The 25,954-nt window shown below is 40.5% G+C and overlaps 2 protein-coding genes across 2 annotated transcripts in view; both read left to right on the forward strand.

Annotated features, from left to right (window-relative positions):
• LOC310638764 (proto-oncogene Mas-like) overlaps positions 1-25,954 on the forward strand; it is a 481,088-nt gene that overhangs the window by 358,783 nt on the left and 96,351 nt on the right. The gene's annotated exons all lie outside the window — the stretch shown is intronic.
• On the forward strand, positions 22,141-23,085 carry LOC310639452 (mas-related G-protein coupled receptor member H-like; the record flags this gene model as incomplete). The annotated part of the gene is made up of 1 exon (XM_083361162.1): positions 22,141-23,085. One exon carries the CDS (start codon positions 22,141-22,143, stop codon positions 23,083-23,085), a length of 945 nt encoding a protein of 314 aa, XP_083217288.1.

Genomic DNA, 25,954 nt, shown 5'->3' on the forward strand with positions numbered 1-25,954 from the left:
AGATAGATAGATAGATAGATAGATAGATAGATAAATACATAGATAAATAGATAGGCAGGCAGACAGACAGACAGACAGACAGATAGACAGACAAATAGATAGATAGATAGATAGATAGATAGATAGATAGATAGATAGATAGATAGATAGATAGATAGATAGATAGACAGACAGACAGTCAGACAGTCAGACAACATGTAGGTAAAATTAGGTAGATTGATAAGTAGGTTAAATAGATGATAGAAAGAGATAGAGATAGAAAGAGAGATAGTGATAAATGATAGATTAGAGAGAGAAAGAGAGAGAGAGGCAGGCAGGTAGACAGATAGATTGATTAATAGAGTGATAGAATATAGGTAGGTTTATAACTAGTTAACTAAATAGATAGATGGATGGACGGACAGACAGACAGAGAGATGAAACTTTGAAGTTTTATTTGAGAAACGAGGAATAAGTGATATGATCCTGTCCTGAATGCTAAGATCGTTCTCTTTGTTCAGGTGTAATCAGAAACAACATTGTTGGAAACCCCAAAAATAACCTTCTAGTACAGGATTTCTGAACCTCAGCAGGCAGGTTTATAATGTGTGGATTTTAACTCCCAGAACTCCCCAGCCAGGCAGTCCGCATATCTTATAATGTGTGTTTGTGTGGTGGTGTAACTCACTACTGGAACAGAATGGGAAAACTCATGGCCAACTCACTGTAGGACCACTTGCCACCGGACAACTTGTTGTGGGACAATTTAACAATTCTATTTAATTATTTAAAATATTTTTTAAAAAAATGTTTTATTTTTTGCAGCTCACATTTCATTCTGCCCCTCTTTTTGCATCTTTAATGATTCTATCTTTGATATTACTATAATGCTTGTCCCACAGTGAATTGGCCGTGTCGAGTTGACCTTGGTGAATTGTCATGGGCCCCCACTGGAGATGATCAACTAGGTAAGAAGATCTCATCCCCATGCCGTCTATCTCTTAGTTTTCGTTTTGGTACAGTTTTAAATTTTTAATCTGCATAGTGTTAATATTTAAAAATATTTCAGTTATTTTTTCTATTCATTTTATAACTGGTAAGACATCCAGAGTCTTCTTATAGGGGAGATGGATGTCTTAGGTAAAGGTAAAGTTTCCCCCACACATGCGTGCTAGTCGTTTCCAACTCTAGGGGCCGGTGCTCATCTCCGTTTCAAAGCCGAAGAGCCAGGGCTTGTCCGAGGACATCTCCATGGTCATGTGGCCAGCATGACTAGATGTCAAAGGCGCACGGAACGCTGTTACCTTCCCACCAAAGTGGTACCTATTTTTCTACTTGCATTTTTCAACTGCTAGGTTGGCAGAAGCTGGGACGAGTAACAGGCGCTCACTCTGTTACGCGGCACTCGGGATTCGACCCGCCAAACTGCCAACCTTCTGATTGACAAGCTCAGCGTCCTAACCCACTGAGCCACTGCGTCCCTTTTATGGATGTCTTAGAATTTAATAAATAACAGTACACAATATAAAGTCAAGGATGTTGAGAAACACCGCTGTGAAGAACATTTTGGATTTTCTGAGAAGGCTGGATTCTGAGTTTGTCCGTGAATGAAAATTCTGAGAGTTGAAGTCATCTTAAAACTGCTGAGGTTGAGAAACTCTTCTCTAGAAGATTGCTCATTCTGTATCCTGTATTGTGTATGGACAACTTTTTTTATCTTTATCTAGGACAGGGGTATCAAACTGGTGGCCCACTGGCCAGATGCATCACACACAGGCCACACCCACCCCAGCTCCGCAAAGGCAAAAAAAAGTCACAATACGTCATGCAATGTGATTGAGTTTGAAAATCATGATATAGGATATTCAATGGTTTGCTGAATAGCTTTTATTTGCTTTAGGCCTAGAAGTTTAAAAACGTTTTCATTAGTGTTTTTGTCATGTTTGAGTGGGTTTTTTATTTGTTTCCTTGTCTTACTGTTAGAAAGAAAGACAAGGGATTAAGTTTGAAGAAATGAAATTGAACCAATTCATATGAACTTGAGCCATTCTGTGTCAGGACTGGGGAAGAAGGCTTATCTCAGTTTCTTTCCAAATTCTCTTTTTACTGGCTTACTGTATGGAAGTGGCAATTTATAATAATAATAATAATAATAATAATAATAATAATAATAATAATAATAATAATAATAATAATAATAATAATAATAATATAAAGTTGGAAGGGACCTTGGAGGTCATCTAGTCCAACCCCCTGCTCAGGCAGGAAACCCTATACCATTTCAGGCAAATGGCTGTCCACTCTCTACTTAAAAACCTCCAGTGTTGGAGCATTCACCACCTCTGGAGGCAGGTTGTTCCACTGGTTAACTGTTCTGTCAGGAAGTTTCTCCTTAGTTCTAGGTTGCTTCGCTCCTTGACTAGTTTCCATCCGTTGCTTCTCATCCTGCCCTCAGATGTTTTGGAGAATAGCTTGACTCCCTCTTCTTTGTGGTAGCCCCTGAGATATTGGAACACTGCTATCATGTCACCCCTCACCCTTCTCTTCATTAAACTACACATACCCAATTCCAGCAACCATTCCCTATATGTTTTAGCCTCCAGCCCCCTAATCATCTTTGTTGCTCTTCTCTGTACCCTTTCTAGAGTCTCGACATCTTTTTTACATCGTGGTGACCAAAACTGGATGCAGTATTCCAGGTGTGACCTTACCAAAGCATTGTAAAGTGGTATTAGTACTTCACTTGATCTTGATTCTATCCCTCTGTTAATGCAGCCTAGCACTGTGTTGGCTTTTTTGGCAGCTGCAGCACACTGCTGGCTCATATTGAAGTGATTGTCTACTAAGACTCCAAGATCCCTCTCACAGTTACTGCTATTGAGCAAGGTACCACCTATACTATACGTATGCATTTGATTTTTCCTGCCTAAATGTAGAACCTTACTTTTTTCACAATTGAATTTCATTTTGTTAGATAGTTCCCAGTGTTCGAGTCTGTCCAGATCCTTCTGTATCTTAAGCCTATCTTCTGGAGTATTGGCTATAACTGCCAGCTTGGTGTCGTCTGCAAATTTGATGAGTTCCCCATCTATCCCTTCATCCAAATCATAAATGAAGATATTGAAGAGCACTCGGCCCAGAACAGAGCCCTGGGGCACCCCACTACACACTTCCTTCCATGTAGATGCGGTTCCATTAAGGACCACATGCTGAGTACGGCCTGTCAGCCAGCTACGAATCCATCTGGTGGTAATGCTATCTAACCCACATTTTTCTATCTTATCAAGTAGTAGGTTGTGATCTACTTTATCAAATGCCTCACTGAAGTCCAAGTAAATTATATCTACAGCGTTCCTCTGGTCCACTAATTTTGTCACTTGGTCAAAGAATGTAATAAGATTTGTCTGGCATGATCTGCTTTTGACAAACCCATGTTGACTTTTAGTGATGACTTTGTTTGCATCAAGGTGTTCGCTGATTTGTTGTTTGATTATCTTTTCCAGAATCTTCCCAGGTATTGAGGTCAGGCTGATAGGTCTGAGTTTCCTGGATCTATTTTTTCCCTTTTTTGAAGATGGGAACTACATCAGCTCTCTTCCAGTCCTCTGGTAGTTCCCCAGTGCTCCAGGATCTTTGAAAAATATAGTTCAGTGGTTCTGAGATCACATCTGCCAGTTCCTTGAGAACCTTGGGGTGTAATCCATCTGGTCCTGGTGATTTGAACTCGTCTAGGCTGGACAGGTGGTCACTTACCATTTTCTTGCCTATCTTAACTTGTGTTTTTATTCTGTTTTTTATGGCACTGGTTTTGGTAGGTTGGACTGTTTTCTCCCTTTGTGTAAAGACAGATGCAAAAAACTAGTTAAATAGTTCTGCTTTCTCCCTGTTGCTTGTCACCTTCTTGCCACTTTCCCCCACTAATGGACCAATCATTTCCTTAACTTTTTTCTTGTTTTTTATATGTTGAAAGAAGCTTTTTTTGTTATTTTTGACTTTGGTCGCAAGCCTTAGTTCATTTTGAGCCTTAGTTTTACTCACTTCATCTTTGCAGGCACGGGCTATTTGCTGATATTCTGACTTAGTTATGTGCCCCTCTTTCCAATTCTTATACTTGTCCTTTTTATCTTTCAATTTATCAGAGAGTTCTTTATGCAGCCATGCTGGTTTCTTTTGAGAGCTGTTATTGTTCTTCTTTGTTGGTATTGTACTAGACTGGGCCTTTATTATCTCACTTTTCAAAATTTCCCAAGCTTCTTGAGTTGAGTTCCCAAGCTTATGAAGTTGTGTAAAAGAGTGACAGGAGAATTTCAAAGAAAAAGCAAAGTGATTCAGTGTGATGATGTGGCACTTTTCCATATAAATGGTGGACTTGTAAAGTTGGCTAATAGGGGTAACATATAAAGTGACTTGAAAGGGACGCGGTGGCTCAGTGGGTTAGGACGCTGAGCTTGTCGATCAGAAGGTCAGCAGTTTGGTGGGTCGAATCCTGAGTGCCGCGTAGCAGAGTGAGCGCCTGTTATTCATCCCAGTTTCTGCCAACCTAGCAGTTTGAAAGCACGTAAAAATGCAAGTAGAAAAATAGGGACCACTACGGTGGGAAGGTAACAGCGTTCCTTGCGCCTTTGGCGTCTAGTCATGCCGGCCACATGACCATGGAGACGTCCTCGGACAAGCGCTGGCTCTTCGGCTTTGAAACGGAGATGAGCACTGGCCCCTAGAGTCGGAAACGACTAGCATGCATGTGTGGGGAAACCTTTACCTTACCTATAAAGTGACTTATATCACATATATGTTACCCTATTAGCCAACTTTACAACATTATTAACTCCCCCCAACAATTAAAATGAATCAATATCTTAAGAAATAAACACAGCCTTAAAGTTAAAATGAAAATCAGTAAATTGATCAGTCATGTTAGGTGTTCCAAATACATTAGAATTTCAAAGGATTATCACGAAAGCATAAGAACATTATTCCAGCCTGGAAGCAGCAGGCCAGCACCATTCAAATCTATCTCTATCCAGAATATGTGTTAAAGAGATTTCTCTCAACTTTCTCCTGTGGTTAGAATTCCAAAGAAATGACTGCAAGATAGTTTGATTCAAAAAGCAACACAGTTACTGTATTTCACTTTGAGAAGCAGGTTGGCAAAGCAACCTTGAGATGTTGCATCACCTGAACCTTTGCTGAAGCACATCAATGAAGATTCTCAACCATCCTGGTCATGGTTGTCCTTTCCAAAAGGACTTTCTTGGTTGTTGTTTTTTTCCTTGAAGATATTTCATTTCTCATCCAAGAGGCTTCTTCAGTTCTGAAACAGAACAGCCAGGTAAAGATTTCCACAGAACTGTCCTATTAGTCATAAGATTTCATGTCTCCTTCTTCCTCTTGGTGACTTCAAAACAACCTTGCCTACTGGCAACTGGACAAGTCTGTGTAATTTTCTTAGCAAGGATTTCAGAAGTGGTTTGCACATCCGTTCTTCATATGCCTGAAAGAAAGAGACTGACCAAGGTCATCCAGTTGGGTTCATGACAAAGGCAGGACTAGAACTCACAATCTTATGCCTTTAATCACTACACCAAGCTAGGTGTAGAATCTCAGGCACTCAGTTCAAGGTTTCGTATGGCATCTTTGAACAGGTGTGTTGTGCCCAGGAAAGTCCAATCTTGCTGTTTGTTGTTGGAGTTAGATCCTGACAGGGCTCAAGGTTGACTCAGCCTTCCATCCATCTGAGGCCGAGGTCAGTCAAATGAGGACCCAGTTTGTTGGGGGTCAATATGCTACCATAAAAGATGCTTATTCTTGGGGAGGAAGCTATGGCAAATCTAGACAGCACACTAAAAAGCAGAGACATCACCCTGGCAACAAAAGTGTGTATAGTCAAGGCTATGGTCTTCCCAGTTGAAATGTATGGTAGTGAAAGTTGGACCATAAGAAAGGCTGAGTGCCAAAGAATTGAGGCCTTTGAACTAGGGTGCTGGAAAAGACTCCTGCAAGTTCCCTGGACTGCAAGGTGATCAAACCTGTCAGTCCTAGAGGAGATCAACTTTCACTGCTCTTCAGAAGGCCAGATCCTGAAGTTGAAACTCAAATACTTTGGCTACCTAATGAGAAGGAAAGACTCACTGGAGAAGAGCCTAATGCTGGGAAAGATTGAGGGCAAGAGAAGAAGGGGACGACAGAGAATGAGGTGGCTGGATGGAGTCCCTGAAGCAGAGGGCGTGAGCTTAAATGGACTCCAGAAGATGGTAGAGGACAGGATGGCCTGGAGGAACATTGTCCATAGGGTCGCGATGAGTCAGACACGACTTCGCAGCTAACAACGACCACAAAGTTTCTTTTTTTACTGGTTTACTGTATGGAAGTGGCAATTCATAAAGTTGAGTAAAAGAGTGACAGGAGAATTTCAAAGAAAAAGCGAAATGATTCAGTGTGATGATGTGACACTTTTCCATATAAATGGTGAACTTGTAAAATTGACTATTAGAGGTAACATATAAAGTGACTTATAACCAGTGGCGGGATTTAAATATATACAACCAGTTCTCTGTGTGGATGCCGCTTCTGGAAGTCCATTCTGGGCCTGGGCAACAAAAAATAGCTACTGGTTCTGCCAAAGTGATGTGGACTGGGGGAATCCCACCACTGCTTATATGTTACCCTATTAGCCAACTTTACAACATTGTTAACTCCCCCATCAATTAAGATAAATCAATATCTTAAGAAATAAACACAGCCTTAAAGTTAAAATGAAAATCAGTAAGTTGATCAGTCATGTTAAGTGTCCCAAATACATTAGAATTTCAAAGGATTTTCACACAAGCAGAAGAACATTATTCCTACACAGAGTGAAAAGGAAGGTTTTGGCTAGTTAATTTTTTTAAAAAAACTGAACTAAAAAAATCACACAGACCCCAACCTAGCATCTTCCCAATAGGAAATAAAGTAAGATATTATATAGGATATTATAACATTATGGGAAGAGAGTTAGTTTAGTGTAGATTCCAAGGTGCTATGCTAGAAACCAGGACACCATGAGCTCTATGTCTATGAACTGAAGAAGCTTCTTGGATGAGAAGCAAAATGTCTTCGAGGAAAAAAAGCAAAGAAACTCCAATTGCCTTTTGAAGAAAAAAAAAAAGCACCTTGGACAACCATGAACTCTATTTTTTTTCTTCTTCAAAAACAGTTGATTTGGGGACAGTCTCTGACTCAGCTCAATCCAGTTCACAAACCTGACATTCTTTTGTGGAAAATAGAGAGTGGAAGCCTGAACTGTACAAAATAAATAATGGAATATAAATCGAAGAAAAATATACTCATGATGTACATAGGAAATAATTGTGGCCCTCTGCCAGCAAAGAATCATTTATCGCAGAATTCATAATCACTGAAAGCTGTTGAAAAATAGCTTGTGGGAAGAATCCAGAGAAAGAAATATTTGGGGTAATATTAAAAAGGCAGAATATATTTCCCCAAAAGAATAATGGAGAAGTTCTTTTTAAAAAGTCAGAAATCAGCCCCCAGAGATCAGCCCCAGCCCCTAGGCAGAGGCCAGCTTTTACAAATGCAAATTTAATAATCCTTTCAGAAAGGTCTGAGCCTTCCAGCTAGAAACTGAAGAAATTAGGAAGACAAAGACCCCTAAAATCTACATACCCCCACCCAAATTCTAAGGACAGGAGATATAATAGGATTAACCAACCCATACCAAAAGGGCACACTCAGACTCAGGTCAAAGTACATGACACAGGAAATACAAAGCCTCAAACAGGAACAGGAAACAACCTCAAGAGCCCCAGAAGGTATAAAAGTCCACCACTCTGCTCCATGTGGTCAGGTTTTTTTTCCCCAGAGCCATCTTTCTGTCTGGCTCTTCAATAAACTACAACCTTCTTTCTAAAGCAGTCTCCATTTTGATTATTCCGAGCTTGGACTGGACCCGGATGAAGATTTTTCTCTCAACAAGCTTCTCTGCTTTTTGATAAAATATGTCCATGAATTATAATGTAGAACCATGGTGGTGCAGTGATTAAAGTGCAGGATTGCAGGCGAACTCTGCCGACTGCCAGCAGTTCGATCCTGACCGGCTCAAGGTTGACTCATCCTTCCGTCCTTCCGAGGTCTTGTTGGAACTGAGACTGATCTAGTTCCTCCCCATCCAGACTTGTAACAGCATCTAGATCAGGGGTGTCAAACTCAATTTCATTGAGGGCCACATCAGCATTGCGGTTGCCCTCAGGAGGCCGGGTGGGTATGGCCTGGGTGGGCATGGCCTACTGTGTGGGCGTGGCTAAAGTGTGTATGGCCTACTGGGTGGGCATGGCCAGCTCTACATCGTTCGCATCAAGGGTGCCTATGGGGGCCTGGGCAGGAGCGGGGCAGATCTGAGGGTCTCTGGCAGAAGGAGGGTCTCTGGGCCAGGGCCAAGGCAGTGGGGGCTGTTCCCTCACTGTTTCCAGGATGGCTTTGCGGGCCACATGAAACCACTTCGCGGGCCAGATCCGGCCCCCGGGCCTTGTGTTTGACATGTCTGATCTAGACTTTGAAACAGGAGTCAGTGTGACTTCTCTCCTGCCTTCAGGCGTTTTGAAGAATAGTTTGACTCCTTCTTTGTGGCAGCCCCTAAGATATTGGAGCTCTGCTATCATCACCTAGTCAACTAGACATACCCAATTCCAGCAACCGTTCCTTATATGTTTTAGCCTCCAGTCCCCTAATCATCTTTGTTGCTCTTCTCTGTACCCTTTCTAGAATCTCAACATCTTTTCTACATTGTGGTGAACAAAACTGGATGCCGGATTCCAAGTGTGGCCTTACCAAGGCATTGTAAAGTGGCAATGGAGGTCAGCTATTTTCTCCTCTGCCCTTCCCCTTCTTAACTCACAGATTGAAGCTCTTCTCAGCAACATCTGAGCAGTTTAAATGCAATGGAGGTCCAATCAGCAGGGGCTCAGCTACTTTTCTCCTCTGCCCTTCCACTTCTTATCTCACAGATTGTAGCTCTTTCTAGAAACCTCTGTGCAGTTTAAATGCAATGGAGGTCCAATCTGCAGGAGGTCCAATCAGTAATCTGTCCTTGTAGACTAGTAATTTGTATAATAATAATAATAATAATAATAATAATAATAATAATAATAATAATAATAATAATAATAGTAATAGTAATAATAATAATAATAATAATAATAATAATAATAATAATAATAATAATAATAATAATAATTTAATTTTTATACTGCCCTTCTCCCGAAGGACTCAGATAGGACAATTTGAAAAAAGTACTGTGAAAGACAGCTGCAAAACAGGTGTTGCACTGAACTGAGCCAGACATTCTGAATAAAAGGAAATCACAATCTCAGATGCACTTGCCCTGAATGTAGTGCTGCTGTTTCCAATTTTTAGTTGTATGATTTGGGGTGCTATCTTCTTCTCTGCACTCCCCCTTAACTCACAGATTGCCGCTCTTCCCTCCAACCTCTAGGCAGTTCAACCATACTGCCAGAAAGAAAAACCAACCACACTGATATTGCATTTATTTATATAATAAAGAAAGCTCACCAAATGTGCACAGCCAAAAACTATATTTAATTCCAATCACAGTTAGAAGCTGCATACACCCAGAAGGAAGGAAGTTGCAAAGTCCTTAAAGCTGCATCTGCTGGTGGAAAGCTTAGCAGGAGATTATTATTATTATTTATTATTAATTTTATTTGTATACCGCCCTTCTCCCGGAGGACTCAGGGCGGTGAACATGTTAAAAAACAGAATACAAAAATTAAGAGAGATTAAACATAGTGCCCACAACTCTTACAATAGGTTAAAACACATTAAAAAGTAGTAAAACCCAACCCCATCCCAACCCCATCCCATCAGGCCAGGCGAGATGACGTGAGAAAACAGGTAGTCTTCAATTTATGACCCCATCTGAGCCCAAAATGTATGTTGCTAAGTGAGACAGCAGTTATGTGAGTTTTGTCCCATTTTATGACCTATCTTGCCACCGCTGTTAAGTGAATCACTGTTGACTGTTATGTTAGTAAAACTGTTATTAAGTGAATCTGGCTTTGCTTGTCAATTTCAATCAGAATAGAGCTGGAAGGGACCTTGGAGGTCCTCTATCCAACCCCCAGCTCAAACAGGAGACCCCAGACCATTTTAGATAGGTGGCTGTCTTGAAATGACAGTCATCAGATCACAACACAAATATCATCAGGTCGCAAATGGGAATACAAGACCCCAGGAACAATGCAACTCATCAATATGAGTCAGTTGTCAAGCGTCTGAATTTCAATTAGGTGACCACAGGGATACAGGATGCTTTCACTCAGATTCTTAGATTGCTTCTCTTGCCAAGATATCATCACATATTTTATCATTTCCTTTGCATATTACAAAAAAAAACTTTATCTTGCTGAATTTGAAGAGATTAAAGAAGTTCCTCTTTTCCCCTCCAACTTGGCTGCATATATTCTGTCTTCTCAAAACATCTCTACCACAGGCCATCAAAGTGTGAATCCGGATTCATCGAAGAAATTGCATTTTCTGGGCATCCTTTGGTTTTCAAAGATATCTGCTGATCCTCCTTGGCTATCCTCACCAGGTAAACCTGTTGTAAACCAAGAGTGTAGCTCTTGGAAAGTGTTCTATGTCAAGAAAAGCAAAACAGAAGCCTTCTCCTGTTCTGGATAGGTTGAAAGAAAGGTTGGGATGAGTGTGCATTGATTTTCTCCATTGTGTTGACTTGAAGAAATCCTACACTTTTTTGGAAATTGAAAGAAGAGATGGAAAAAAAAAAATTCCCCAAGCTCTTCCTGAAAAGAAAACCAATCCAAATAGATTGGCTAGGATCAGATGGGCGGCAAAGGCTGATGGGATTTCAGATGAGAGCTGGGTCAAGATAGGGACTCCAAGCCAGCCGTTCTTTCCAGATTTGGAGAGAAAAGGAGAGTGAGATTAGTCCTCATTTTATAATATCTTCGGAAACCAGAGAAAGAAGAGGAAGTAAATGTCAAGAAGAGCCTTGAGCGGTATAATTTATGTTCTTGATACAGATTGATCCTCCTGTTGAGCGACCAGCCAAAGTGAAGCACTACTAGGTAAGGTAGAGTTTTCCAATATTTGAGAAAATTGTGTTTAAGGCAAATGTCTATGGAGATTCTCATTCATCCAAGTCATGATTGTCCCAAAGGTGCTTTTTCAAGAGACAACTGGGTTTTCTTTTTTCTCTTTGAAGACTGTTTTGCTTCACATCCAAGAAGTTTTTTTTTTTTCCAGAGCCATCTTTCTGTCTGGCTCTCCTCTTCAATAAGCTACAACCTTCTTTCTAAAGCGGTCTCCATTTTGATTATTCCCGGCTTGGACTGGACCCCGATGAAGATTTTTCTCTCAACAAGCTTCTTTGCTTTTTGATAACATATGAATTATACTGTAGAGGCATGATGGTGCAGTGATTAAAGTGCAGGATTTCAGGCTAACTCTGCCGACTGCCAGCAGTTCGATCCTGACCGGCTCAAGGTTGACTCAGCCTTCCATCCTTCCAAAGTTGGTAAAATGAGGATCCAGGTTGTTGGGATGGCAATATGCTGACTCTGTAAACTGCTTAGAGAGGGCTGTAAAGCACTGTGAAGCGGTATATAAGTCTAAGTGCTGTTGCTATTGTGTAATATGTAAGGATAAAGGGACAAATAAAACAAAATTTCCTTTGAGTCCAACAGAATTTCTAGTGGCTGCATGGTTATATTTATCAATTTTTGCTGGTTATAAGATGAAAATGGCTTGCATTATTTTCTTCCAAGTGTTTCCTTTTGATTGTCCTAGTGGACAATCACTTCAATATGAGCCAGCAGTGTGCTGCAGCTGCCAAAAAAGCCAACACAGTGCTAGGCTGCATTAACAGAGGAATAGAATCAAAATCACGTGAAGTACTAATACCACTTTACAATGCCTTGGTAAGACCACACCTGGAATACTGCATCCAGTTTTGGTCACCACAATGTAAAAAAGATGTTGAGACTCTAGAAAGAGTCCAGAAAAGAGCAAAAAAGATGATTGGGGGGCTGGAGGCTAAAACATATAGGGAACGGTTGCTGGAATTGGGTATGTGTAGTTTAATGAAGAGAAGGGTGAGGGGTGACATGAGAGCAGTGTTCCAATATCTCAGGGGCCGCCACAAAGAAGAGGGAGCCAAGCTATTCTCTAAAGCACCTGAAAGCAGGACAAGAAGCAAAGGATGGAAACTAGTCAAGGAGAGAAGCAACCTAGAACTAAGGAGAAACTTCCTGACAGTTAGAACAATTAATCAGTGGAACAACCTGCCAGCAGAAGCAGTGAATACTCCAGCACTGGAAGTTTTTAAGAAGAGACTGGACAGCCATTTGTCTGAAATGGTATAGGGTTTCCTGCCTGAGCAGGGGGTTGGACTAGATGACCTCCAAGGTCCCTTCCAACTTATTATTATTATTATTATCATCATCATCATCATCATTATTATTATTATTATTATTATTATTATTATTATTATTATTATTATTATTATTATTATTATTATACAGCAGGCTAACTTCTAGTACTAGGATTTTTTTTAGTGGTCTCTCATTCAATGGTAACCAACATGTCTGGATCTTACCTCAGAGATTAAAATCCTTTCTCACATTGTTAAAATACTGAAATGTGCAGTAGCTTGCTTTTTTATGATTAATTTCTTTTCAGCAATGTATTGTATGCATGCTTTTATGTAACAACTGACAGCAGAATCTAGAAAGAATGATAGGTGGATTTAATTTCAAATGGAGAAATGAGAGAGAGAGAGAGAGAGAGGGAGAGGGAGAGAGAGAGAGAGAGATAAAGAGAGAGAGAGTGAGAGATGCAGATGAGACAGAAACAGAGAATGCTCATGCCAATAAAATCCTAATTCTATAAACATTACACATCTTCCATTCCCATCCAAGATGGTAGTAAAGTGAACTAGCCTTTCCCCCCATTATTCTCAGTGAAGTTTTAAGCTTTTTTGTCTGTTAATTTGTCTCCCATCCAGTGGATGGCCAGCAGAATATTCTTACTTAAAAGCAATTCTAGGATGCTTTTTTTATTTGTTTTTTTTTCAAACTAATCCCAACATCATCTCCATGATGGATTTAAAAAAAAAAACATTTATGAAAACAGTTGAGGGAGAAGTAAGCCAACATCCTATTTTCCAGCCCACCAAGTACAACTTTTTTTCCTGCCTCCTGGAATAACTACAGTGTACAAAAAAAGACCCAGTGTTCTTCCAAAATCCTCTTAATTTTATTGGCATCAGTTTTTTTCTAGGACATTCCAAAAATTGTTGTCAGTTTACTCCAGTCCACCATCTTCCCTTAAATGCACCCATATTTAAATTGAACTCTATGCTTTTAATCAGGGTTCCAAAATTCTCTTCCAAGATCATGTGCCCCCCCGGAACAATTTCAGATTATTGCTTCTAGAACTTTAGGAATTTCATATGTAGCTCATCCCACCCTTGAAGGATAGTAGGGACCCTCTTTGATCTCTTATATCTGGCTCTCTTTTCATTATTATTACTTTGCTGTTGATATTGTTTGCTCTTACTAATATTCTAACCAGTGTTGAAAGTGTTTGGTATTCTAGTGGGGGGAAAAAACATATCTGTGGGCTTTGTAACCATTTTTCCTATTGTGGCAAGAATCCAGAGAAAGAAATATTTTGGGAAATATTAAAAAGGAAGAATATATTTCCCCAAGGGTTCTTAAAGGCAGAATCCAACCCACCCCCAAGTCTCTCTGCTCCAAACAGAAACCAGGTTTGCAGAAATGTAGATGTGATAATCTTGTCAGAAAGTTTGGAGCTAGAATCAACAATTCCTCACACCAAAAATCCAACAGTCATCAGCCATAGCCACAGGGAAGCCAGATATGACTTTTGGGACATAATAGGATTAACCCACCACCAACAGAATACCAGAAAGGCACACTCAGACTCAGGTCAAAGTTCATGCCACAGGAACAACTCCAAACAAAAGCTCAAGAAGGTATAAAAACCCCTCACTCCCAACCAGTGGTGGGACTCAGCCAATTCGCACCACTTTCGCAGAACCAGTAACTAATTTTTTGTTGACCAGGCCCACAATGGACTTCTGCAAACAGCATCCACACAGAGAACTGGTTGTTCACATATTTGTATCCCACCACTGCTTCCTACTACGTGTGGTTAGCTTTCCCAGAGACATATTCCTGTCTGGCTCTCCTCTTCAATAAAGTACAACTTCTTTCTAAAGCAGTCTCCATTTTGTTTATTCCCAGCTTAGACTGGACTCTGATGAAGATTTTTTTTTCTTTCAACACTATATTAGCACATTCATCCTCATAAGGATGTTTTGAGACTTCTCTAGAAAAAAAGAAGTTCCTCATTCTCTGGCAAGTGCGATAAAAAAATACACTTATTTCCTAGTAATTGTGCCTCCGCCCCTACCTCTATGTGCCCAAACATACATCAAGCAATTCTGTAATATATTCTGCTGAGGAATGAGTGAGTGGCCACAGTGCTTCTGAAGTCAGAGTTGAGGTTAGGAAGAAAAATCTTGACCTCTGGAAGAAGACCTTGTGGGGATCTAGAAGGAGGCCTTCTTTTAGTGGTCTTCTCCAAAAAAAAAAATAGGTAAGACATTCATAGAAATTTTTCTTGTTACTAGCTTATTACTAGCTTTTCCTCATCTCTCTATCATCCTTTATCATATACAGCCTTGTCTCCAAAACATTTGGTTAATAAGACTGCTTCCTTGCTTCCTAATATGCAGAGAGTATTATTATTATTATTATTATTATTATTATTATTATTATTATTATTATTATTATTATTGTTGTTGTTGTTGTTGTTGTTGTTGTTGTTGTTGTTGTTGTTGATGATGATGTTGTTGTTGTTGTTGTTGTTGTTGTTAATCATTGCATAGTCAGCCAGATGTTCAGACTGGGTTTGGCATTTTTTTCTACCTATCGGGTCCTTACCAAGGACCTGGGATAGGCAGATGTGGATGTTTGATGGTATTACAGATATCATCGCAGGATGGAAGCTGTTCCCAGTAAGGCTGCAATTGACCGATGGCAAGTTTGTTAATGCTGAAGGTGTTCAAATGGTGCTCCAGTTGTTTTGGGATTGCACCCAAGGCACCTATTACTATTGTCACTACCCTTGCTTGCCTTTGCTACAGTCATTCTATTTCTTTTTATAGGTCTTTGTATTTTGTTATCTTCTCCAGTTCTTTCTCATCTATTCTGCTGTCTCCAGGCACTTCCATGTCCACTATCCAAACTTTTTTGTCTTTCTTATTGACAATTCTTAATTATATTACTACTACTACTACTACTACTACTACTACTATTATTGTTGTTGTTGTTGTTATTGTTGTTGTTATTATTATTATTATTATTATTATTATTATTATTATTATTATTATTATTATTATTATTATTATTTCACACCCTGTGTATATTTATACATGTAGTGTATATGTAACTGCGTAGACTCCCTCTTTGAAGGAGATGGTCGGTTAAGAAATTTGATATGTAAATATATATGCCAAAAAAAAAATAATTCTACGCGGGGAAAAACCCGAAAAACCAAGGATCCACATACAGGCACCCGCGAAAACCTCAGAAAACAAATATCTTACCTCTACGGGGAGGAAATCCACCAGCTAACCAAGACCTACGAAAAACTTGAAGTACGAAGAGCTTCCATTCTGTGTGACCTCACATTCCTACGCAACTGCCGAGATCAAAATTTAATCCCCATATCCTTCCAATTGAAATTCCACTCCAACTCTGCAGCCATCAAACGCATCCTGACAAGAACAGAACTGGCCCTAATCAGAAACGAACTCCACACAAAAAGATTCCTCTTGGACCGAATCAACAGAGACCTCCTCACACTTCACCTCAAACTCAGCAACAAGATCCACCCCACACTTTGGGACAAATTCAAACAAATCGCCGTCTGGAGAGCTGAAACAGAGACTGCCTACAAAACAGACACACACACCAATAAACTCCGAAGACTAAAGGAACGCCAGAAACAAACCCCTCCTCTCCCACAGCAACACATGAAACAAACTGTGCACAACATCTCAGATAGGATTCTCACCAAAGCCGAAACCAACGTCCTGTCTAAAGGATTTAATTTTGCAGTCACTCCCAAACACATTCCCACGGAAACCATTATATGCGGAGTCGAATCCAGCCTGACCAAAATTAACCCTGATGACGCCAACAAAATCAGACTCGAAGTTACCAACATCCTCTGCACCAGCAAACCACCCAAAAGCAACTTACCCAAAGAGGAACAGACAGCACTACTTAACCTAAAAAATGACACCAGCATAATCATTCTGCCAGCAGACAAAGGCAACGCCACGGTGGTAATGAACTCATCTGACTACCATACCAAATTATCCAACCTACTCCGAGACTCCACATACAAACTCCTCAAGACAGATCCCACCACCTACCTGGAAAAAACCACAAAATCAAAAATAAAAGCCACCCCCATCAGTGAAGAGATCCAGAAAACAATCATTCCCAGAGAAAAATCATCCAGATGTCCTAAGCTCTATGGTCTGCCCAAGATACACAAAGAAGGAACCCCACTCAGACCCATAGTCAGCTCCATAGGCTCACCTCTACAAAATCTAGCCAAATTTCTTGCCAAACAACTACAGCCTTATGCAAATTCCATCACCTCACACGTACAAAACTCATTCCAATTCATAGAGATCATAAGTAAACTAAACTTACAGCCCTGGGACCTACTTGTGAGCTTCGATGTTGTATCCCTCTTCACCCAAGTGCCTATCAAAGAAGCCTTGACAGCTATCCTAAATAAATACAACCCCCCAAAACACATCCTAGATCTGACCAACCACTGCCTATCTAACACATACTTCATCTACAATGGACAAAGATACAAACAAATGGAAGGAGCACCCATGGGATCACCCCTCTCACCTGTCATCGCAAACCTCTACATGGAACACTTTGAAACCCTCGCTCTAGAAAAATCCAACCACAAACCCAAACTCTGGCTCAGATACGTAGATGACACCTTCGTAATCTGGCCACACGGCAAAGAAAAACTGGATGACTTCCTCATACACCTCAATAGCCTACACCCCAAAATACAATTCACCATGGAAACAGAAGCTAACAATCAACTTCCCTTCCTTGATGTCTTAGTCTACAAGAAATCCAACGGCTCCCTAGGACACACTATCTACCATAAAAAAACACACACAAACCGCTATCTGAACGCACTCTCACACCACCACCCAGCACAGATCAACTCCGTAGCCAAGACACTCATCTCCAGAACAAAACACCTAGCTGACGAACAACACCTAAAAACCGAACTACACACTCTCACTAATGTACTAACAGCCAATGGATTCCAAAGAAACACGATTACCAACTTAATCCGAAGAGAGACACCCACAAAAACCCAAGACAGAGAACAAGAAAATGGCAAAGCCCTCCTCCCATACTTAAAAGGGACCACAGACAGAATCAGCAAGGTCCTCCAAAAACACAACATCAAAACAGCATTCTACACAGACAGAAAAATATCCACCATCCTAAGAAACCCCAAGGACATAATTGGGTTAGAAAACCAAGGAGTATACGAAATCCCATGCACCACCTGCCCCACCACATACATCGGACAAACCAACAGAAGAATAAGTGCACGCATTGAAGAGCACAAAAACTCACTCAGAAAAGGAGAACAAACTTCATCCCTGGTCCAACACTTTGAAGCCACGGGACATGAAATTGATTTTAAAAAAAACCAAAACTATCGCCAAAATTGAACATTTTAACAACAGAATAATCAGAGAAGCCATTGAGATAGAAAAACGCCCCCACAGCATGAATAAACGAGATGATACCTCTCGTCTACCAGCCATTTGGAAACCCGCCTTGATTGACAGACGAAGCCCAACCACCAAGAATGATACCAGACCCAAACTCATGATAACATCACATGACATCACCACCACACAACCATTCAAAAAGCAAATCCGAACCCACAACGATAAAGACACACAACCACAAAACAGAAACCTAACTACAGCTGCAACAGCTGCAACATCAGCCACTTTAAACCCCTCCAAACCACACAATAAACAAACTGACACCCACTATAAAAACATGGCACCACCACAAACACGAAGCCGAACAAAAGCAGCACAACTCACCAGCTCAGGTCTGGAGCTGGCAGCTGAGACCAGCCCATCCACTCAGAACACACCCCCACCCAATCAGAACACACCCACCATTCAAAACACACTCCCATCCAATCAGAACACACTTGGTCCCCTACCCAATCAGAGCACACCTCCACAGAACACACCCCCTCTGGCAGTTTAAAAAAGAGGAACAAACAGCCACATGCTTCTCCCAGAAGAAGGAAGCAGAAGCCTGATGATGACGGATGGGATTCCGTCGAAACGTTGCGCCTACACCTTTAATTCTACGCGGGGAAAAACCCGAAAAACCAAGGATCCACATACAGGCACCCGCGAAAACCTCAGAAAACAAAAAAAAAATCTATATAGAGGAAAGATAAATGCTCCAGAATAGTACTAAAGCATTTCTGCAATGAGAGAAATGGAAATAATTTGTCAGAATATTAACTTTTTTTAAATGTTTTTTCTTGTTGTGCAATTAATTACATTCTAAAGCACTGAAGCCAAGTCATCCCTCAGTGTTGAACTCATATCTGTAGAAAATCTGGAAGAAGAGTTGGTGTGCATTTAATGCAGGGGTGTCAAACTCACAACGTCATGTGATGTGTCGTGATGTATCGCAACTTTTTCCCCATTGCCAGCAATGGAGTGGGCATGGTTTTGGTGTGATACATCTGGCCCATGGGCCGGCAGTTTGACACCCCTAATTTAATGGGTTCACCAAGTTAGGAGACATCATGGTGACTTTGTAATTTTCAGTCCTAGTACACAGTATTAGGAAAAGCCCAAGAAGCCAAAGATGATTAGGGGACTGGAGGCTAAAATATGTAGGGAACGGTTGCTGGAATTGGGTATGGGTAGTTTAACGAAGAGAAGGGTGAAGGGTGACATGATAGCAGTGTTCCAATATCTCAGGGGCTGCCCCAAAGAAGAGGGAGTCAAGCTATTCTCCAAAGCGCCTGAAAGCAGGACAAGAAGCAACGGATGGAAACCAATCAAGGAGAGAAGCAACCTAGAACTAAGGAGAAACTTCCTGACAGTTAGAACAATTAACCAGTGGAACCACCTGCCTCCAGAAGCGGTGAATGCTCCAACACTGGAAGTTTTTAAGAAGAGACTGGCCAGCCATTTGTCTGAAATGGTATAGGGTTTCCTGCCTGAGCAGGGGGTTGGACTAGATGACCTCCAAGGTCCCTTCCAACTTATTATTATTATTATTATTATTATTATTATTATTATTATTATTATTATTATTATTATTATTATTATTATTATTATTATTATTATTATAAACATCAAGTTTTGTCTGGCAGGTTGGGTGTAAAAAAATATCTAAATTTCCTCTTTAATGTCCTAGCTTTGTTATTATTTGTAGTAATCATAATCACAATCATAATAGTAAAGTTGGAAGGGACCTTGGAAGTCATCTAGTCCAACCCCCTGCTCAGGCAGGAAACCCTATACCATTTCAGAGAAATGGCTGCCGAGTCTCTTCTTAAAAAACTTCTAATGTTGGAGCATTCACAGCTTCTGGAGGCAGGTTTTTCCACTGGTTAATTGTTCTAATTGTCAGGAAGTTTCTCCTTAGTTCTAGGTTGCTTCTCTCCTTGATTATTTTCCATCCATTGCTTCTTGTCTTGCCTTCAGGCACTTTGGATAATAGCTTGACTCCCTCTTCTTTGTGGCAGCTCCTGAGATACTGGAACACTGCTATCACGTTCCCCCTCGTCCTTCTCTTCGTTAAACTAGACATACCCAATTCCAGCAGCCATTCCTTATATGTTTTAGCCTCCAGTCCCCCAATCTTCTTTGTTGCTCTTCTCTGTACTCTTTCCAGAGTTGCAACATCTTTTTTACATCGTGGTGACCAAAACTGGATGCATTATTCCAAGTGTGGCCTTACCAAGGCATTATAAAGTGGTATTAATACTTCACTTGATGCAGCCTAGCACTGTGTTGGCTTTTTTGGCAGCTGCAGCACACTGCTGGCTCATATTTAACTGATTATCCACTAGGACTCCAAGATCCCTCTCACAGTTACTACTATTGAGTAAGGTACTCCCTATACTATACCTGTACATTTGGTTTTTCTTGCCTAAATGTAGAACCTTACTTTTTTCACAATTGAATTTCATTTTGTTAGATACTGCCCAGTGTTCAAGTCTGTCCAGATCCTCCTGTATCTGAAGCCTGTCTTCTGTAGTATTGGCTATTCCTGCCAGCTTGGTGTCGTCTGCAAATTTGATGAGTTCCCTATCTATCCCTTCATCCAAATCATTGATGAAGATGTTGAAGAGCACTGGGCCCAGAACAGAGCCCTGGGGCACCCCACTACACACTTCCCTCCATGTAGATGCGGTTCCATTGAGGACCACATGCTGAATACTGCCGGTCAGCCAGCTACAAATCCATCTGGTGGTGATGCTGTCTAACCCACATTTTTCTATCTTATCAAGTAGTACTTTGTGATCTACTTTATCAAATGCCTTACTGAAATCCAAGTAAATTATATCCACAGCATTCCTCTGGTCCACTAATTTTGTCACTTGGTCAAAGAATGTAATAAGATTTGTCTGGCATGATCTGTTTTTGATAAACCCATGTTGGCTTTTAGTAATGACTTTGTTTGCCTCTAGATGCTCACTGATTCATTGTTTGATTATCTTTTCCAGAATCTTCCCAGGTATTGAGGTCAGGCTGATAGGTCTGTAATTTCCTGGATCCATTTTTTTCCTCTTTTTTGAAGATGGGAACTACATCAGCTCTTTTCCAGTCCTCTGGTAGTTCCCCAGTGCTCCAGGATCTTTGAAAGATATAGTAGTTCTGAGATCACATCTGCCAGTTCCTTGAGAACCTAGGGGTATAATCCATCTGAGCCTGGTGATTTGAACTCATCTAGGCTGGACAGGTGCTCGCTTACCATTTTCTTGCCTATCTTAACTTGTGTTTTTATTCTGTTTTTTATGGCACTATTTTTGATAGGTTGGTCTGTTTTTTCCCTTTGTGTAAAGACAGATGCAAAAACCAAGTTAGAGTTCTGCTTTCTCTCTGTTGCTTGTCACCTTCTTGCTACTTTCCCCCACTAATGGACCAATCATTTCCTTCACTTTTTTCTTGTTTTTTACATGTTAAAAGAAGTTTTTTTTGTTATTTTTGACTTTTTTAGAGGATCTTCATTTTATCTTGTATATTCTTCCCTTCTTTTAATTTAACAAAACCAAATTTCCTCCCTCCCTCCCTGCCTCCCTCCCTGCCTGCCTCCTTCCTTCCTTCCTTCCTTCCTTCCTTCCTTCCTTCCTTCCTTCCTTCCTTCCTTCCTTCCTTCCTTCCCATTCATTTATCCATGTCGCTTAATATTCACTACTCTTAGATTTGAAGTCAAAATCTTCCATGTTCCATAAGAACACCAGATGGGACCATAAATGGAAGGTGACCTCCATGACTTTGATGAACCAAGGCTTCCATATTATACTTTTTATTCAGATCAACTAGGCCAGATTATTATCCTTAGTTAACCACACAAATTGCATCATTCCATGCAAATTGTGAGGATAGGATTGCTAATAGCAATAGATTTGGGCTTACATACCATCCCATGGTGCTTTATAGCACTCTTTGGGCAATTTACAATGCAAAGTGTTATTTGCACTTTTGCACCCAACAATCTGGCTCCTCATTTTAATGGATGGAAGGATGGAAGGCTGAGTCAACCTTGAGCCAGTCAGGATTGAACTCCATGTGGTAGGCAGAGTCTGCCTGCAATATTGCATTCTAACCATTGCACCACCAGGGTTCCCAATGCTAGCCTAGAGACTGCCTTGCAATATGCATTCAGGAGCTGCGAGCCAGGCTAATGCCATCTGTTTCTCTTTTGTTCCAGCAGGAGTACCTGAAGCCACAGAAGGAAGAAAAAATACTGGAGCATCATGAATATGACTTCCCCCTCTCCATTCAGTGCCTTAGCACAAATCAATGCAACATCCATTGACAACAGCAAAACCTGTAATGAATCCAGCATAAATGATGTGATGCTTACTTTGGCATCCCTCACTATGATTGTTTGTGTGTTGGGAATGTTGGGCAACGGCCTTGTTATCTGGCTGCTGGGCTCCTCCGTTAAGAGGAACACTTTTGCCATTTATATTATCAACCTTTCTGTTGCAGATTTTGGTTTCCTCACCACTGAGCTGATTATAGAAATCCATGGGCTTTCTACACATTTCTACTGTGGCTTTCCCTATAACCTTTTCCAAACGGTCCTGCTGTTAATGTACAGTGCTGGGCAATTTCTCCTGACAATCATCAGCATCGACAGGTGTATTTCAGTCCTTTTCCCAATTTGGTACCGATGCCACCGGCCGCTGCATCTGTTCACCACTGTGTGTGCTGTCATCTGGGCCGTCTCCTTCAGCCTCTCTTCAATTCACTTCACAATTGCAACTGTTTTAAAACACGAAGTGAAATATTCCCGGAACTATACGTTCATTGTTAACGCTGTGATTTGTCTCCCACTTATGACCATCTCCAGTGTCATCTTGTTTATCAAACTCTTCTTCATATCCAAAAGCCAAAGGAGGAGGCAGCTTTTGACAGTTGTCTTGCTCACTCTTTTCTTCTTCTTAGTCCTGGCTTTTCCACTAAATCTCTTTTATTTCATCCGGGAAAAATTGCCGTCTGTAAATAAAAATATTGTACATTCTGGCTACTTATATATCAGCATCAACAGCAGCATTAATCCTCTGATCTATTACCTGGTGGGGAGACAGAAGGGTAAAACTCAGAGGAGCATCAAAGACTTGCTGCAGAGAGTTTTCAAGGAGGACGAAAACTGTAGCGATCAAGTGGAGACTTCAGAAGATTCCAAAATCTGAACTCTTTAATTTCACCATTGTCATTCAAAAGATACATTCACTTCTTTCCAACCAACCTTTTTTAAAAAAAAGAAACTGTTTCCTGTATTGATTAATTTTGGCATGAAACCAGAATTTATGCAGATAATTATCTTTGTGGAATATCAAAACATTTGTCAAGTTGGACTAACCTATTTTACCAAGTATCTCCTACCTGAAGATGAATTAACCTGCTCTAGTTCTGCCTTCCTCAACTTCTATGGCCTCCAATTCTGTGTGTTTGAACTTCAGTGTCTAGAACAGGGGTGGGGAACCTTGGCTCTTTTACAACTCGTGGACTTCAACTCCCAGAATTCCTGAGCCAGCATGGCTCAGCTTGGAAACCTCTCCCTTTCCCCTCAGAATTCCCCTCAGGAATTCTGGGAGTCGAAGTCTACGAGTCATAAAAGAACTGAGATTGCCTACCCTGGTCTAGACAATGGGACAATTGTTTAGAATTTTCAAAGTTGGAAAGACTTCATCATAGGAAGGTGAAACCAAAATGTCCCGGGTTTTATCAACTACATGGCCAATGGAGAAGGATAATGGGACTCTAGCTCAACATTATCTAGAGTATGATATCTCTCCTAACTCCACTAGACCAGGATTCACCGTATCAGCTGAATCAAAAGGAAGACATTTATTACAACAAGACCTTATGAAATCACATTTAAATGTCAAAATTTTTGAATGGTTCCAGAATGATTGAGAATCTACATAGTGTAAACATTCCCGAAGAAAAGAATCAGAGAAAAACTGAAAATATTTCAAATGGTAATATCTACATATAAACTGATCTCTCTTCCTACACATTTAAATACATTGTGCTTGGAGCAATTACATTCCAGCAATTTGTTACAATTTTATTGGCTGCACATATGCAGATGATATTTAAAGTGTTTCTTGTTACTGAGGACAGATACAGAAGCAATTAAAGCAACTGAAACCATGCTGTACAACTTTTATGGAAGGGGAAAAATAACATTATTTATTCAATGTATTCCCCCTTAAAAAGCTAATGACAAAGCATGGAGGAGCTCTGGACTGTTTTTGCTTCCTTATGAAAGTGCAAGTGACTATTTTAGACAAAAATTCTCTGTGTTTAGCTCTTCTGCAACTATACTATAACCATGTGGGGCTGGCCATAAAGAGAGTTTGAAAACTTCAAGGGTTGTTGGAAGGCGTAATGAGGGTCACTTTGCATCCTGTGTCGTGGTTCCGTTAGATGAGACCAGTAAAAACAGAACTCCAAGGCAAGAAATTTCCTTAAAGAACATATTTATTGGCTATAAAGTATCGGCAAGATCAAAAGTGAAACCAAGACTGAAGTTCCCTCCCAAAGGTTACAATGTTACAAAGTTGAACTTCCTACCCCAGTAATATCACATTCCCCAATAATTTACTTTGGTGGGCTATCTAATGGAAGCTTCAGCCTGCCAAAATTCAGGCAACAATGACCTTGGTTCCCACAGGACAATTTATTTTGTCTAAACTGAAAAATACACATCCCCCCTCCCACTTCTGTGGCAACTGAAAATGAAGTAAAAATGGCTTCAGGCAAGTTCATTTGCGGCACTGACATCCTGATTTTATTATGTTTATTGTGTCCTAATTTCAACAGCTGCCTACTTAGTTTAAGAAGCAACTTATAGATGGTCAATTGCTAAATGGTTCTGAAAAAGTCTGTACTCCCATATCAAAAACAACAGAGGACATTGTTGCCAACCTTGGGAAATAAAGGAAACATTCTGAGCTTTGTGGTTTCATATTTTAAATTCATGTAAAACCTCTTGGAGTTTCTACCCTCACAAAGTCGGGTGTTGCTTTTGACTTGAGAATTGTTATCACCAAATAACTACTTTTTGCTTCTGGATGGGTCTCAGGATGAGGTTATAATATGTTTTATGTTTTAGCCTCCAGTCCCCCAAAGATGATTAGGGGAATGGAAACTAAACATATAAAGAATTGTTGCTGGAATTGGGTATGTTTAGTTTAATGAAGAGAAGAATGAGGGGTCACATGATAGAAGTGTCCCAGTATCTCAGGGGCTGCCACAAAGAAGAGGGAGTCAAGCTATTCTCCAAAGCACCTGAAGGCAGAACAAGAAGCAACGGATGGAAACTAATCAAGGAGAGAAGCAACACACACACACACACACACACACACACACACATATATATATATATGTATGTATATATATATATATATATATATATATATATATATATATATATATATATATATATGGATCTTTGGTTATTCGGGTTTTTCCCCGCGTAGAACTAAAGGTGTAGGAGCGACGTTTCGATGGAATCCCATCCGTCATCATCAGGCTGGTGGCTTCTGCTTCCTTCTTCTGGGAGAAGCATGTGGCTGTTTGTTCCTCTTTTTTAAACTGCCAGTGGGTGGAGGTGTGCTCTGATTGGGTGGGAGTTTAAGTGTGTTCTGATTGGGTGGGAGTGTGTTTTGAATGGTGGGTGTGTTCTGATTGGGTGGAAATGTGTTTTGAGTGTATGGGCTGGTCTCAGCTGCCAGCTTTAGACCTGAGCTGGTGAGTTGTGCTGCTTTTGTTTGGCTTCGTGTTTGTGGTGGTGCCATGTTTTTATAGTGGGTGTCGGTTTGCTTATTGTGTGGTTTGGAGGGGTTTAAAGTGGCTGATGTTGCAGCTGTAGTTAGGTTTCTGTTTTGTGGTTGTGCCTCGTTATCATTGTGGGTTCGGATTTGCTTTTTGAATGGTTGTGTGGTGGTGATGTCATGTGGTGTTATCATGAGTTTGGGTCTGGTATCATTCTTGGTGGTTGGGACTCATCTGTCAATCAAGGCGGGTTTCCAAATGGTTGGTAGGCGAGAG

Source organism: Vipera ursinii, assembly GCF_947247035.1.
Source record: "Vipera ursinii genome assembly, chromosome: 3".
NCBI classification, from domain to species: Eukaryota; Metazoa; Chordata; class Lepidosauria; order Squamata; family Viperidae; genus Vipera; species Vipera ursinii.